At 41.7% G+C, this 15,777-nt stretch overlaps 1 protein-coding gene across 4 annotated transcripts; it reads left to right on the top strand.

Moving 5' to 3' along the window:
• Positions 1–277: 277 nt before the first annotated feature.
• On the top strand, positions 278–15,043 carry LOC105566033 (V-type proton ATPase 116 kDa subunit a). Of its 4 annotated transcripts, none has more exons than XM_012019719.1 (8): positions 278–815; positions 976–1,281; positions 4,513–4,625; positions 11,530–11,656; positions 11,783–11,959; positions 12,483–12,695; positions 12,787–14,168; positions 14,380–15,043. In XM_012019719.1, exons 1-8 carry the CDS (start codon positions 699–701, stop codon positions 14,480–14,482), a joined length of 2,538 nt encoding a protein of 845 aa, XP_011875109.1. In that variant the 5' UTR covers positions 278–698; the 3' UTR covers positions 14,483–15,043. The 4 variants fall into 4 exon arrangements, with proteins under 4 accessions (XP_011875109.1, XP_011875110.1, XP_011875112.1 ...); XM_012019720.1 differs by lacking the exon at positions 4,513–4,625 and adding an exon at positions 9,421–9,521 and having other exon boundaries at positions 279–815; XM_012019722.1 differs by lacking the exon at positions 4,513–4,625 and adding an exon at positions 6,396–6,448 and having other exon boundaries at positions 279–815.
• Positions 15,044–15,777: the final 734 nt, after the last annotated feature.

The following is a 15,777-nucleotide window of genomic DNA, read 5'->3' as shown; positions in this document are numbered from 1 at the left end:
TATACTTAAAATGTACAAAATATTAGATTTCACGCACGCAGCGTGGAACACAACCAAAATTGGGCGCTGCATTACCCGCGTGAAAAAAGGGGGGTAGCGCGGACACGCACCAAGTGGTGACTTTATCGGCAGTGCTTGAAGGTGGGCGTAGCGAAGTAGTTCGAAAAATGAAAGTGGGCGTAGGGCGCTGGAATCAGCCGGCGCGGCCGCTCTTAGGATTTCTCTCTCCGATGCCGCCAATCGAAAAATTCATACAGATAGTTGATAACATCGATACTCTCCTATCTCCGTGCTCGCGGGGGTGGCGGGCGGGCCTCCTGCGTTGACGAAAACCTGCCCAGAAACGGTGTGGACGGTGTGGTTTGCAAAACAGGCATTCTGACCGCTGACGGGACCGATACAAGTCAAATCTGGGCTTCCCCCGCGCCTCCGCGCGACGTCACCGCGGTCGCGATGGGTGTAGCGAGGTCACTCCTACCACGTGACTCGCGCTCGCGCACCTCGTGACTGATCGATCGATCGCGTTATCTCACTACTGGCTCGTCGCCCCCGCGACTCTCGTCACGGCCGCGCTTTCAGGGTTGGCGATAAGAAGCGGAACGAAGTTGACACCTGGCGGCGGAGCGTCTTCGACGCTCCTGGAGTAAAGTCCACTTGTGATCGTCCCCGCGGCACGTTACTTCCAACAACCCACGAAGATGGGCTCGCTTTTCCGCAGCGAGGAGATGACTCTGTGTCAGCTGTTCCTCCAGAGCGAGGCAGCGTACGCCTGCGTCTCCGAGCTCGGCGAGCTCGGTCTGGTGCAGTTTCGCGACGTGAGTAACCGCGTTCCTCGCGACTCTGCCTTGACGGCTAGTCCCGGCGATCTTCCTAGACTGTTGGTCGTCGAACACCCGCCCCTCCCCCGTTTCCATATCGTTACACCCTTGTCTCGCCGCATCGACGGCTTCACGTCCAGTGTCCGTCTGATTTTAGTTGAATCCCGACGTCAATGCCTTCCAACGCAAGTTCGTCAACGAGGTGCGCCGTTGCGACGAGATGGAGCGCAAGCTGCGCTACCTGGAGAAGGAGATCAAGAAGGACGGCATCCCGATGTTGGACACCGGCGAGAACCCGGAGGCCCCGCAGCCCCGGGAGATGATCGACCTGGAGGCGACCTTCGAGAAGCTGGAGAACGAGCTGCGGGAGGTGAATCAGAACGCCGAGGCGCTGAAGCGCAACTTCCTGGAGCTGACCGAGCTGAAGCACATCCTGCGCAAGACTCAGGTCTTCTTCGACGAGGTAAGCCGCGCGCCGATCGCGCCTAATCCCCTGCTCACGCGATTGATCTGGTCTGGATCGCGAAAGAATCGGGCGAGTTTACCTTTCGAGAATTGCAAACTGTCGAGGGTAGCCTTCCAGATCTGCTTGTCGGCAAGGAGGAATGGAACGAGAATTGTACAAAGTGGAATGTGTTGAAGCGTGTCTGGTCCCTCAGTCTGTCGAGCGTTCCTGTAAAACTATGAATGTGAATCTCGTTTTGGGGGAGAACTTTCGCAATGGGCTGTAAATATCGGCGGAATGGTGTTGCCACTTGTTACTTGAATGTCGAGTCGATGGGCATATAAGAATTCTCTGTCAGCAGTCGGGGACGAAGCGCGGTTGTTTATGTGTATATCGGCTTGAAAATCACACGTCCGAACGAAAGTTCACTCCGCCCCGTTTGCTGTACAATTGGAATTTTCGCGCGGCGAGATGTACCGTCGGAAAGCCTTAATGTCGCAGCCTACAGCCTCATACTTGTTTGGCTTACATTTCCGTGAATCGGTTAACGCGCGAGCGACGCGTTCTCTCCCCTTTCAGATACAAAAGATTCGTCTTAATTTAATATGCGCTTCAGTGTAAAACGTGTATCACCTTAATGGGATCTCTTCGTAGATCCGCTTAATGCTTTTGACGTACAGTGTACATTTTGGCAAAGAGAAAAGAAAAAGAGAACGAAAAGAACGTACGTCCTTGTGAAAACTCAAGGGGGACTTTTGTACGAGGAGATCTCGTTGAAGTGACAATTTTGCGATGTCTTGCGAGGAGGGAAAGTTGCATTGTCGACTGAAGGGACGGCCGCACTAGAGAGCGAACGAGTCCACGGGCTGGGCGAAATGTTCTCTGATGCATGAAAGGCTGGAAGGACTGCGCGCGAATTAGATACACCACAGAGGCCTGTCTGTGCCACAGTCGCTTGCGCAATTTTATGCGAATGCAGCGGAGAGACGCTTAGAGATGCAGCGAGAGACGAGATATAGGACCCGACGCGACGAGCTGGTGGCGAACGCCACCCGAATTGTCGGACATCGGAATGTCCACGTTTTGTTTTCTCTCTCTTTTTTTTTTACCGTTACTAATCATTATATTGTTGAGTGATTTTAGGATTATTAATGTGTTAGTGTTGCCAACTAACCAAAAGCCACTGCTGCAAAGGACACAAGTCACTCGCTCCGCCCTGTCTCCCTTTACGAGTCCTTTGAGACTTACGTCCAGTAACGCCGCGACTTCGTACGGATTCCATTACATTTATAACGAATTGTGTTTAACGTTTGATATTGAATTGGACCGACACTTGTTGTTGTTGTTGTTGTTGTTTCATTTACCCGTGTCGTGTGTAGCAGCAAAGAGAATTCTTTGAGAGACCACATATTGTCGTTCCCTCTGCACACGAACTGCCTCGGATTAGTTTATGTAAATGTATCCTTTTGAAGAGAGCAACCCGTTGACCGTAGTTGTTTAACATGTAATCTTTTGAGAGTCCTCTAGTTCAATTTTAGATTTGACATCTCCAGTATTTTCTCATTCGAGTTGTCACCTTGTGTGAGTTTTCCTTCATTTTAGTACATTAACGTTTCTTTTTACCCTTTATTTTAGTATATTAATGTTACACACAATTTTTATTTCTCTCCATTTTGTTCCGTTGATCTTGATTTTATTCCTCTAAAGATGTATCGTAATTCGTCAAGTGCATGTTTGGTAACAAACATGTTTGCACGTGTCGTGATTACTTACTCGATACAAGATATCCACACGCAAATAATTGTTCAGCAAACTCGAATGATTTCTCGATGCACACACACAATACTCTTTGACAGTAACGACTTGAGTGTTTCGCGTCACTTTCCCGAAAGTTTTAAGAGCAAGTAGTCTCAGTGGCAGATAACAGCAACAGAAATACTATAAATGATAAACGTACAAAGCACTACACAAAACTGTTGAAATTAATGTAAGACTTCCATAGGATTATTAGAACTACAGAAGACTACCACACAAATAATAGGAGCTAATTGTAGACGCAAAGCATGAAGCCTTGTACGATTAATAGTAATGAATTAATGGCAATCTGCATGAGTTGTACTAATGTCCGCAACGTTATGTGAATTTGTTCAACATACATTGTTTAGAGGATATTGCATTTTGTGCTAATTCCTTAAAGGCCGCATTGCGATTCGCTTGGCACGGAGTGTTCATCACTCGATGATTTGAATTGTGTGAAATTTTGAAATTTTACCCCGAATAAAATCCTTGAAGTTCCTCTCATTAAACTGGAATTATTAAAATCCGCGCGGTATCAATGTAAATTATTTAACGTTAATTAATAATTATTACTTTTCACAAAAAATATTATATATTAAATAATTATCACGAGTTATTATTATCGTCTTTCTTTGGTGAACAAATGTTAAATAATCACATCCTGAAGTGCAAGTTGTGCGTATTAAATGAAAATTTCCGAATGTATTTTGAGAAAATACGCCAATCGGCCTTTACCGAATTATTTGCATGTAGCATGTGTAGCAAGATTGTAGTTCTATATGTGGTATATGTTTCCACTTTAATTAATTTATCATATAGTTATTATAGTTGCTATTATAGTTGCTATTAATAGTCAGCAATATTTTAATTGTAGAGCTAGACAGAAATTAGGGCTGCATGAACTTTGTACAGTTCGTGATGCTTCCCTATTCAACTAAATTCGTACATCTATAGATCTGTTGAGTGTCACGACTCTAAAACATTTGGCACTTAGTTTTCTGAATTCAAACTGTAGATTGTGAAAGACTCGGATAATCTAGAATTCGAATTCTTAATTTCAATCTGAAATCCCGTGAATATTTGGCATCCCGTGCGTTTAGAGAAAGTTGCCTCCGCGAAACTACCTTTTTAAAATTTGGGGAGACTCTCTTTTTAAATTCTTCGCGCGACTCTTGAAATTTCTCAATAAAATTTTCCGAGAGCTCTACTTTTCGTCTCTCCTCTACCCCACGGCTAAGCATCACGAATTTAGACTTGTCGTTAGATCTAGCATTGAGCAAAACTACGCGAGTTCGTGAAGCGATCTCTCCTTCTTCCTCCTCCTCTTCTTCTTCTTCTTCGACGTCGGTAAGTTGAAGAAAATTTTGAAACAGAGAGAAGGAAAGAGGGTCTGGTATGAGCGAGTGGAACGGGAGATAGGGCGAAAGAGGGGTGACCTGTGTCTGTTGCCAGGCTGAGCATGGAGGTGTCGTGTCGCAGATGGCAGACCCCAGCCGTGAAGAAGAGCAAGTCACTCTGTTGGGTGAGGAGGGCCTCCGCGCCGGCGGCCAGGCTCTCAAGCTCGGGTAATTAATGTGTGTGGCGTTACGTTCATTCAGTGCAGAGCGTGGCGACTCCCGAGTACCTGCCGAAAGACAAGCAGACGCTTAACATCAAGATCTCAGTTTCTCATTGAATTTAGATTCTCTCAAAGCCCTGCTTTCAGAAACCTGACCTGTTTGTCTCGCTCCATTTCGCCATTCCATTTTGCAACAATCCTTTTACGGCAGATGACACTCAAAGACCTTGAAGCGTCGTATACCTATAACTGACATTTATCAAAATTCTTACATTCTTCAATTCAATTCCTCTTTGGTGTGTTTTTCTTGTGTTTCACTTTTATTAAGGAGAGCTTTGCATTTGACGATGTGCAAATTGCTACCGAAGTTTCTTCATCACTCCTTTCCAAAGTTCCCAGACATTCATTGCGAGCTAACATCCCCCCTGAAAGTTACACGCCAATCTTACAACGGATTAATTTTGTTTACGTCCGCCTTGAGCTCCTTCGGCTAAACTTCGGAATTTATGTCCTCGAGATCCACCAGACTAAGCCCAGGCTGGGTGATTCCGGATCACCACGCTCTGCAACTCAATCCTCGCCGAGAATCGTCATCGGTATAACGTCGCATGCCTACAGTTTGTGTCGCAGAACACGAGCCCGATGTACTGCTGCATTTTACCATGCAGTCTCTAACGCTGATCCTCGAATTGCTGACCCGAACGCAAGCGTATATCCCGGAACTTTCTTGATGACAATGCAACAAACGCAACCATTGTACTTCCTCGTCTCACTTCGACTCGTATTATCTTCGTATTTTATATTACTGTAACTTGTTGCTGAGTTTTTACAATTTTCGATATTGTTCGCCATTGAAGACTGAATACGCATTCACGAGATTTAGACAGTTTTAACGGTCAGTAATCCGAGGATTAGGACGAAGTCAGGAAATGTGCAGCCAAATGAACGAAATAACTCGGTGAAATATTCTTATATGCACTCTCGAACGCGATTTCATACTGTAGGGCCGAGATGTGCCGTAGAATCGAGAATAAACCGAGCGTTTAACACGGGTTTTAGTTTATAATAAAATACTAATACAATGCAACACTGTTCATAATAGAACTCTACCTTTTTTTAGTGAATTCTTGTGTACGAGCTTATTACTACAAATTATAAGTGCACTTACGTTAAATTCTTTTCACATGCATGTTCTTCCACTATTAATATTATAACATAATAATTTCTAAATTGAGAACACGCTTGTAGAATTGAACCTACGAAGAATCGTTATGAAAATTATCTTCGTGCGTCTAAATGTCAGATTAGAAAAGAGAATTCTGGAGCTCTAAATTCTTACAGACTTTCGGCTGTTTAGAAAACTAACAATAAGATGCCTGGAATGTTGAATAAATCCCAACATCCTGATCCTCAAATAATGATCAATGAACAACTAACTAAATAGAAGCTCTTTGATTACCAAATTATTGTCTAACGTGTGTCCACTGTAACGTCATAATCACCCTACGATAAGTACCGTGTTAGAGGCTCGGTTTTCGATGCCGAACTGAAAATTGCGCCCAGCGCGGAACTTTCCCACGTGTTCGAGGAAGCAAAAGAGTTCGAAGAGGGTTGATCGACGAAATATATCGCGGACTTTTTCCGAATCTCCTTTCTTTTTTACCTCCCCGAAACCCCCTCCGTCGTGTTAATCGTAATCGCTACGTCAAAGGCCCGGTACTCACCCTAGACCCTAGATAGTAGAGGCGTCCTACGTCAGTGTGTTCTGTGATTACAGCACCTGTACACTGCGGCAGACACCGTAGGAGCACATTATAGGAACCCGTTAAGGCAAGCTGTTATCAACCGTTATTTGCGAATCTGGTTTGCGAAAACTGTTTTTTTTTTGCCTCGATGTTGTTGCCTGCGTCTATCCAAGACCCCGGTCGCTCAACGAACGGAGCCGTACCCTGCGTTGCTGGAGCATCCCCTCGCGAAAATGGTTTCGGGTTTCCCTCGTCCCTCGACGAGTTTCTTTCCACGCTGAGTATCCACTTGGGTCCATTCCTTAAGAGAATTTTTATATTTCGACCGGTTCGATCAAAGATTCCTCCTCAGTCTTTGTGAATCAGAGATTTGGACTCTCGGAATCTTAAATTTGCAGATTCTCGTATCCTGGAGATCCTTTTTTCATTAAGTTCGCAGACTTTCCTATCAGAATCTCTCCGATTCCTTTAAGAGTGTTTCAGAATTTTTATATTTCCATCGTTGCAACTCGAAGATACCCCGTGTATCAGAGATACTTACATTTTTAATTTTAATTTTTCAGATTCTCGTGTCCTTTGAAGAAGTCTCATTAAATCCTTAGGGCCGGCCCGAATCTCCCAACCTTCAATCCGAATCTTTTTAAAGGTGTTTCCGTCGGAAGTTTTAGATTTCCGTCATTCCAATTTTGCGATCCCTATTTTCTCAGTGACTACATAAAATTGTTGAAAATCTAAACTCTTAACTGTCGAAATTACTACATCCTCGTATCGTCTTCAAACGTTACCGATATTCGTTGTACACTTTAAACTAGCGCAATTAATTCTCATAAAATGAAGATAACGTCCCGTTTTCCTTCCCTTCATCCTCGGAGGATGCTTCAGCAATCAGAATCGCACTTGAAAGACAAACGCGATGATTCGCTTTTTTAACCGATTGTACAAAACGAAGGCACTCACCCACTTTATGTCGCAGTACGCGCGTTTACGAAGGAGGGGAAAGAAGATCGGCGTGAGAATCGCGCCGATTGATAACAGTTGATACAGTTTGATGCCGTCACCTGTTTTCATAACACCCGCTCAGGCAGAGAAATTCAAACTGTATCGAGTACTCTCAGACCACGATGGTCGAGATCCGCTCGCTTTCCAGTTCGACGCTCGCGCGGCAAAATTGTAATAATTTCTCACTGTAGTGATACAACGTTGTAAATAACAATAAATGATGATGGTGTGGCCATGGGTATGTATAACAACGTTCTCCCTTCTTAACAAAAGACTCTGTGTGTCTTTTTTTTTTTAATGTGCCGCTTGCTCGCATGCCCTCGCACTCGTTTTTGTATTCTATTACGTTAATCAAAATCAATGTGGATCACTAGATCGTTAAAGACTCCTCGTTGGATCTTCGTTGTAGGACTTGTTGATTTCTTTTTTACAAGACTCGAGAGTTCGAAAGAGTGTACTTACGATATTTCGTACGTTCGAGTTCTTTAATATGGAACACTTAACTTTGCAAACAATTTAAAATTAATTAAGGTTTCTTAAGATGTGCAAACGAAGGCATGTTTAATCTTCTAGTCTTCTAAATTTTTAAGTGTCTCGGTATCAATATTTCAGAGATTTATTATCTCAAGAATTGATCGATTCGGGAATTAATTTTTGTAAACTGAGGAAAATTTTTAAAGTTTCCAAAATTCTAAAAAGAAGTCAGGTATAAATTTTGAAGATTATGATGTCGAGGAGATTTCAGAACTATAATAAGAACCAACGAAACTTCTTTCAACGATCTGACAGCTTGGCTTGTGTCGTGCTTTACTTTAAAACAACTGGTTCCCATTTCGCACGATGCGAACAATTAGGTTAACTCGGTCAATTTCTAATCTGCCGATTAGAAAAATAAAACTGGAAGTCAGATAAGTCTAGGCAACGTCGATTGCTAATATGACTCGATTGTTTGTCTGTTTTCGAAGATTTTTACAGCCTGTATTAAGAACCGCTGAACGAAATAATTATGGCTTATGTGAATTTCTTTCAGATTATTCAATAAATAGGAATTGCCACGTATCTTTTTCTAATATTTACCTAATAAGTTCGCTGTTTAAAAATTCTCAGTGACGGCACGATTAGTTATAATCACGGGAATTTCAAACATTTTATCGTTTTTCTATTTGTATCTTAATTTATTTTGTTTTAGATATGTATAAGTTTTTAATTTAAACTTATCTCAGAGATATTTATTTCTTACATACTTAATCATAGACAAATTCTAATCATTTTAGTAATTATATCTGGAAATGTATAAAATGGTTTGACTCGCAACCAATTACCACCTGGCGAATAATTAACTTCTGTTATCATCAATTTCGTTATATTGTTATCACTTGCGTCCTGGCAATTCCCATTTAGCCCGGCAACTTGACGAACTTGAGATATCTCAGCGCAATAAACTGTTTAATGGTTTTTCGCACTGCTTCGCTGAAACTGCATTCTACAATCTTATCTTTAAACGCGATTTCATGATTTAAGATAAAACGTTAAAAGAAACCTTGCAGTTAAGGTAATCTCACGAAGAGATAAGAAAAGATATTAATAAAATCTGCAAACTTAAAATATATCAAGTCCTTCATAATTTTATAATGTTTTGTACAGTTAGCTATTGTCATTATGCGAGTAGTTGTTGTAGTTTCCATTGCGAAATTATAAAGTGATCTTCCAATTACACCGCGGGGTGTTTTCACTGAAATTATATATTTAATAATCGTCAGAAAATTATGAAGTCGAATATGACAAGTTCTGCCTGCTATACTTCTATTTATTTTGTCACAACGTCACGGCTTTGTGAAAGATCTTGAGGTATCATCGTCACACTTTTACTCGGCGATGATATCCGCTTTTGTGAATGTCGCACCATTGAGGGATATCTCAAGTTCACCCAAGGGAGCGAGGGTAACGAAAGAAAGCAGTGGGAGAGTCCGCATAAACAGAGACAGAGTGACGAGCTGGAGCATTGTGGTCATGTCTAGTGTGGCTAATGTGGTTGTGTCTTGTCTGTTGTGTCGTCAGCAAGAGCACGCGGGCTTGAACCCCACCGAGTCCATGACACGCGCGTTGATTAGCGATGATAATATCGCCCGCCAGTCCGCCCTTGGCCCTGTCCAACTGGGGTACGTACTCCCATTACTAGTTACTCCTTCCCCCGGTCGTGGTCCAGGTCCCAGGAATCCGAAGAGTTAAAGTGAGTCCAGGAATCGCGGGGCCGATTCTGCAAATAAAAATGATATTCGAGCACGTCTAAAGTGCGCGGTGAAATCACTTATCTTTACATTCCTTCTTTTCATCCTTAGATTAATATATATTTCAAAACAGAGCTCCCTCTATAAGGGAGCAAAATTATCTTTTTTAAGTTCTTTTTCTCATACGATCAACCACATTTTGATCGTTTTTTTCCCTAAATAAACTCTTATTGAATTTTGATTGTAGTTTGAAAAATGTTGGTCCTTTTTTTAAGGGATTGGAATTTTTTATACAATTCTAATATTTTTTAAAATTATCAAATCGTTTATTTGTAAGACAGCTTGAAAAATGATAAAGAAATTGTAAAAATCGATCCTTTCCAAGAAGAAGACACGTAAAAGATTAATAACGTAATTTTAGGAGAGCGTCTCAAAGATTTGGATGCTACTTGGCGTTGTGAATTAATGCTTCTTGCAAAAATTTAAGCTCTTTTTCTTGGTTTATTTCAAATCAAGGCTGCAAGTAGAATGAATCGAGTGAAAATCAAAGATTAAGAACTTTTTAGTTATTTTTTTTATTATTCGCTTGTAATCATTCAATCTGCAAGTAGACTGGTCTTTTAGATATTTGTAAGATATTAAAAATCAGTTTAGGAATCTCAAAACACATAGAAAACAAGCTTTTTTTAAGAGTTTCAAAATTGATTATATTTGGATTGTTTTTAAATTCACCTTCCTCCTTAACGCAGATAACAGAATCATGTTTAAGAAGCTTGGCGTTTCCACCTTTCGGAATATTTCTCTGAGAGATTTCGACACTCGGATAAAATAAAAATTGTCCTCTGCGAATTCGGATTTTTGCGACATTGAAAGTTTGGGTTCTTGGAATTTTTTAACGCTTTGGATACTTGGCATCTCATTACCTCGATATTTTATAGCCCCTTAGAAGCCTAGATTTTTGGAACTGTAAATTTTCAGTATTTTGGATCCTTAGAGGTTTGAGAGTAACTGGATCAATTAACACTTTGAGTATAATCAAGTGCTTTTTATCACACGAATATTCTACGCAATGTTAAACGAGACACAGATAATTCTGATCGAAGATCAAAGATTCCCAGCGTATCCGAACCTTTAAGGATATAAAGATCCCAAGATTCAGAAGAAAAATGCATTAAAACGGTGTTAAAAAGAATATAAGGGCTTGACGCAAACTTATACACAAGAGCTTTATTAGGTCGTTGTATATGCGATATCTATATTTTCTTGATCTGAAATAACTATATTAGAAAATTTATATATATTTTTTAAGAATAATTTTAATTGCCTTTATTGTGCGAAAAAAAATGGAGCGCTAATTCTCTCCCTCTTTCCATATACAACAACCTGATAAAAATGTATTGACGAGCAAGTTATCCCATGGCATTTGGCATTTAATTATGATCCGGCGTATGCGCATATATCCGATTTGTTCCTGTGACACACGTATGCTGTTTGTTTGGAGTTTGTCGTTCAAAGAGTGTCCCAAGGATCCATAGGATAGTTGACAGAAGGTTGCTCTGAGGTACGTAGAACGAAAGAGAGAAAAGGAGAGAGAAAGAGAGAGAGAGAAGGACCATGGCTACAGAAATCATCATTTCCCAAATTGGCTAGCAATACCACGGAAAATCCGCACCAAGTCGTTGATCGATACAGATTGAAGGCTTCGCTGTACCGCCTTCGTAACTATCATCATCACGACGCTTCGTTTTCAACCACCGCAAGAGAACAATTGACCTCCTCCCCCCCCCCCCCCCATAAATCGTGATCGTGGCGAGTTTCACGCAGTTTTGCGTTTTTAGTGCACATACCTGCCGTTAGACACCCTGACATACCTTGATCTCCCAATCTATTGTTATCTCTCGCACTAATATCGCCATTTTCTGTCTCGCCGCGCGAACAGCTTCGTCGCGGGAGTCATCCTGAGGGAACGCATCCCCGCGTTCGAGCGCATGCTGTGGCGTGCGTGCCGTGGAAATGTCTTTCTGCGTCAGGCGGAGATTGAGACCCCTCTGGAGGATCCTTCGACGGTGAGTAGTCGTATCGCTTCAGCCTAAAACGAAGAAGTCAAGGATGAGGTGTTGCGTCTAAATAGATCGCAATTTACGTTTTAATTTAAAAAAAATCCAGTACTAATTTGGAATTTATGGATTCAGGGGGACCAGGTGTACAAGTCGGTCTTCATCATTTTCTTCCAAGGCGATCAGCTGAAGACTCGCGTGAAGAAGATCTGCGAAGGCTTCAGGGCAACCTTGTACCCCTGCCCGGAAGCGCCAGCTGACCGCAGGGAAATGGCCATGGGTGTTATGACTCGCATCGAGGATTTGAACACTGTGAGAATTTGTTTTTATTTCTATCAATTTTATTATAAATGCGTAAGGCTCTGACTTGTTAATAGCAAAACCGAAGAAATAAGAGCTAAGAGCCGTGACAGGGTTTTAGTGCCTAAATAATGTTATTATAAATTTATTGCGAAAAAATTACTTGGCTGAAGTAATATTTTTGTGCAATAAATTTATAATAAAATTATTTAGATACTAACACCCTCTTAGCTCTCTTATTCCTTCGGCCAATGTTATTAATTTTTTAGTTGAACAGATTATCGTTCGAGTTTTTGAAACAATTCATCTCAATATTCTTTGACTCTTCAAATGAACTTTCTATTAACCAATGCACGGGATGAAAATTTGGATCGAATTCGCGACTCGCTGAGTCGACCTCTCTCTCATACGTCACCATTATATTAATTTTATTATTAGTAGTATTATTGAATATCCTTAATATTGATGCACTAACAGAGCTTCTTCCAAGTTCGATTTGTTGAACAAATGTTAATGACACGATCTTGATTTCCAGGTCTTGGGACAGACGCAGGACCATCGTCATCGTGTCCTCGTGGCCGCCGCGAAGAACATCAAGAACTGGTTCATCAAGGTCCGCAAGATCAAGGCGATCTATCATACCCTGAATCTTTTCAACTTGGATGTCACTCAGAAGTGTCTGATCGCCGAATGCTGGGTGCCTGTCCTGGACATCGAGACTATCCAATTGGCGTTAAGACGTGGGACGGTAATCAATAAACACTGTTTCATAATGTTCCTTCACTGTTTCAATTTAGTATCGCGAAGTGAAAACTGACGATCCTTTCTATCATCTCCAGGAACGCAGCGGGAGTTCTGTTCCTCCTATTCTGAACCGCATGGAGACGTTTGAGGATCCACCGACGTACAATCGAACGAACAAGTTCACGAAAGGATTTCAGGTGCTGATCGACGCTTATGGGGTCGCGTCTTATCGCGAGATGAACCCCGCACCCTACACCATCATTACTTTCCCGTTTCTGTTCGCGATAATGTTCGGTGACTCTGGCCACGGCCTCATCATGTTCCTGTTCGGTGGCTGGATGGTGCTGAAGGAGAAGCCACTGGCGGCTAAGAAGAGCGACAACGAAATCTGGAATATTTTCTTCGGCGGCCGATATATTATCTTTCTAATGGGCATGTTCTCTATGTACACCGGTTTAATTTACAATGACATATTCTCCAAGTCGCTCAACATCTTCGGCTCGAACTGGGTGACAAACTACAACACCAATTTCGTCCGGCAAAACAAAGAGATGACGTTGGATCCGAATTCGACAGATTATGTCGATTATCCGTATCCGTTCGGCATGGATCCGGTGTGGCAGCTGGCGGACAATAAGATCATCTTTCAAAATTCGTACAAGATGAAAATCTCCATCATCTTCGGCGTGCTGCACATGTTGTTCGGCGTGATGGTGGGACTGTGGAATCACATGTACTTCAAGAAGCGCATGAACATTACCTGCGAATTCGTGCCGCAGATAATCTTCCTCTGCGTGCTGTTTCTCTACATGGTATTTCTCATGTTTTTGAAATGGATCAAATACGGCCCGAAGAACAACGAGTTCGAAGGTCCTGGCTGCGCACCTTCGGTCCTCATCACCTTCATCAACATGGTCCTCTTCAAGCCTGCCGTCAAAATTGGCAAATGTGACCCCTACATGTACGGCGGTCAGGACGGCTTCCAACACTTTCTGGTTGTCGTGGCCCTGCTCTGCGTACCGTGGATGCTGCTGGCGAAGCCGGTCTTGATGATTCGCAACCGTAGAAAGCAGCACTACCAGCTCAACAACCACGGTGCTGAGAACGGCGACGTGGAGGCCACTATGGGGGCTCTACAGCAGAGCGGAAATGTTACTCAGAGTGCTGGCGGTCACAAGGAGGAAGAGGAAGACATGGTGGAGGTGTTTATCCACCAGGGCATCCACACCATCGAGTACGTTCTCGGCAGTGTGTCGCATACCGCTTCCTACTTGCGTCTCTGGGCCTTGTCTCTGGCCCATGCCCAGTTGTCCGAGGTGCTGTGGAACATGGTGATGAGAAACGGTCTAGCGAGGGAGGGCTGGGACGGAGGTATTGTCCTCTACGCCGTCTTCGCCTTTTGGGCGGTGCTCACCGTAGGCATCCTTGTACTCATGGAGGGCCTCTCTGCGTTTTTGCACACGCTTCGTTTACATTGGTAAGATCCTATTCTAAGTCTCTCATATCTTTTGATTTCTCTTTTACCCCCTTAATTTTTCACATATCATGTGAATAAATTAAATATTTTATTTGTGTATAAATCTGTGTATATATAATTGACAAATTTGTATTAGTGCTGTAAATTCATTTATAATGTTTATTGAGAAACATCTACATTATTTCTAACTCTCGCTTTTTGCGTTCTTCAGGGTGGAATTTCAGAGTAAATTCTACTCTGGTTTGGGCTACAGCTTCCAGCCGTTCTCCTTTGAAATCATCCTCGATGCTGCACAGGCCACTACCGAGGATTAAAATAATTAATCGTCGTTAATTAATAACTGGTCTTGACTATTATTAGTACGAGCGCGAGGACGACGTGAATTCAATAGCTGCTCGTTCGAACAAGTCAGTTATGAATAGTCAATGAACGAGGTGTCCCTTTATGAAAAGTATGTACGTAGAGTATCGATTATAATAATCGATCCAAGTACGGAAATTATTTCCTTCTCATCTTGTGTAGTCTTCTAATTATAAACAAAACGTTGAACAAATCGCAAGATTCGTAGCGCACAAGATCATGACAGAGAAAATATATTCTCGCGATATTATGAGTTTCTTCCCTGGTTGATTAGATAACAATCGAATTTAGGATCTAAAGTCCTTTCTCCCTAAATGTCGACCCGTACCCTTTCTCGTCCACCGTCGTCTAATATTAGAAATCTTGCAACTTTCAAAACCTTTATGCGAGCAGTGCCGAATTCTCGGTGCACGCTGTAGAGCCTGTAGATCTGAAAACAATTGTATGTCGTGTCGACGACCAATTGATGTTCCATATATCTGTACGTAATAAAAAAACAATGTGGCATGTTGAAACGTGTTTGATGAAAACTCGCAGGTAGCGCTATGCTTTTACATAGTGTACTCAACAGGATGACTCGTATGCAACTCATCGAGATCATTTTCCCCTTAGAATCCGAAATACATAATAAGATCTTCAATCCTTCGTCTGCCTGTCTCTTCTAGCGCGAAATTCAATAATTTGATTTTGAGTCTTTTGGGACATTCATGGAGAGTCGTTATTAATCTTCGAAGACTTACAAAGCGAACGTTAGGATTAAATCAAACTAAAACTAAATTAAATTAAACTATGCCCGATCAAGAGGCAAACTGTGATAATTGCATCTTTTGGGGACGCTCATTATGGGAAAGTCATTATGGTTCAAAGATTTGTAGGAAAATTGGAACAAAAGTGTTCTATAAGTTTTTTTGCGCCAACTAATTTTAAATCATATAAGTTATTAAAACAAGACGGCAACTGATTGAAAATAAATTGTATGATTTTTTAGTAAAAAAAACTTATAGCGTAATACATATAAATATGTAGCATATTTTATAATTACATATTTATATAGCATAAATTATACCAAATAAATATAATGTGAACTATGAATTTCGACAAAATTCTAATCCTCAAAGTATCTGAAATTCTAAACGTCTTATCACAAAATTTATATATTAAACTCAAGCCAGATAATAAAAAGAACGCTGGTAATTCTGGTAACACAATCTGACATTTCAGATACGACCCGCAGAAGTGCGCAAGAAAC

Source organism: Vollenhovia emeryi, unplaced genomic scaffold (assembly GCF_000949405.1).
Source record: "Vollenhovia emeryi isolate VEMERY1.0 unplaced genomic scaffold, V.emery_V1.0 DF939147.1, whole genome shotgun sequence".
Lineage (NCBI taxonomy): Eukaryota > Metazoa > Arthropoda > Insecta > Hymenoptera > Formicidae > Vollenhovia > Vollenhovia emeryi.
This window is presented reverse-complemented; position numbering and strand designations above follow the sequence as displayed.

What these genes read in the sequence shown, in the direction of transcription:
- LOC105566033 (XM_012019719.1), top strand. Translation starts at nt 699, where the DNA reads ATGGGCTCGCTTTTCCGCAGCGAGGAGATGACTCTGTGTCAGCTGTTC. An exon ending in GTCTGGTGCAGTTTCGCGAC is followed by an intron (nt 816 to 975) that starts GTGAGTAACCGC and finishes GTCTGATTTTAG; the next exon opens with TTGAATCCCGACGTCAATGC. An exon ending in TGGCGTTAAGACGTGGGACG is followed by an intron (nt 12,696 to 12,786) that starts GTAATCAATAAA and finishes TATCATCTCCAG; the next exon opens with GAACGCAGCGGGAGTTCTGT.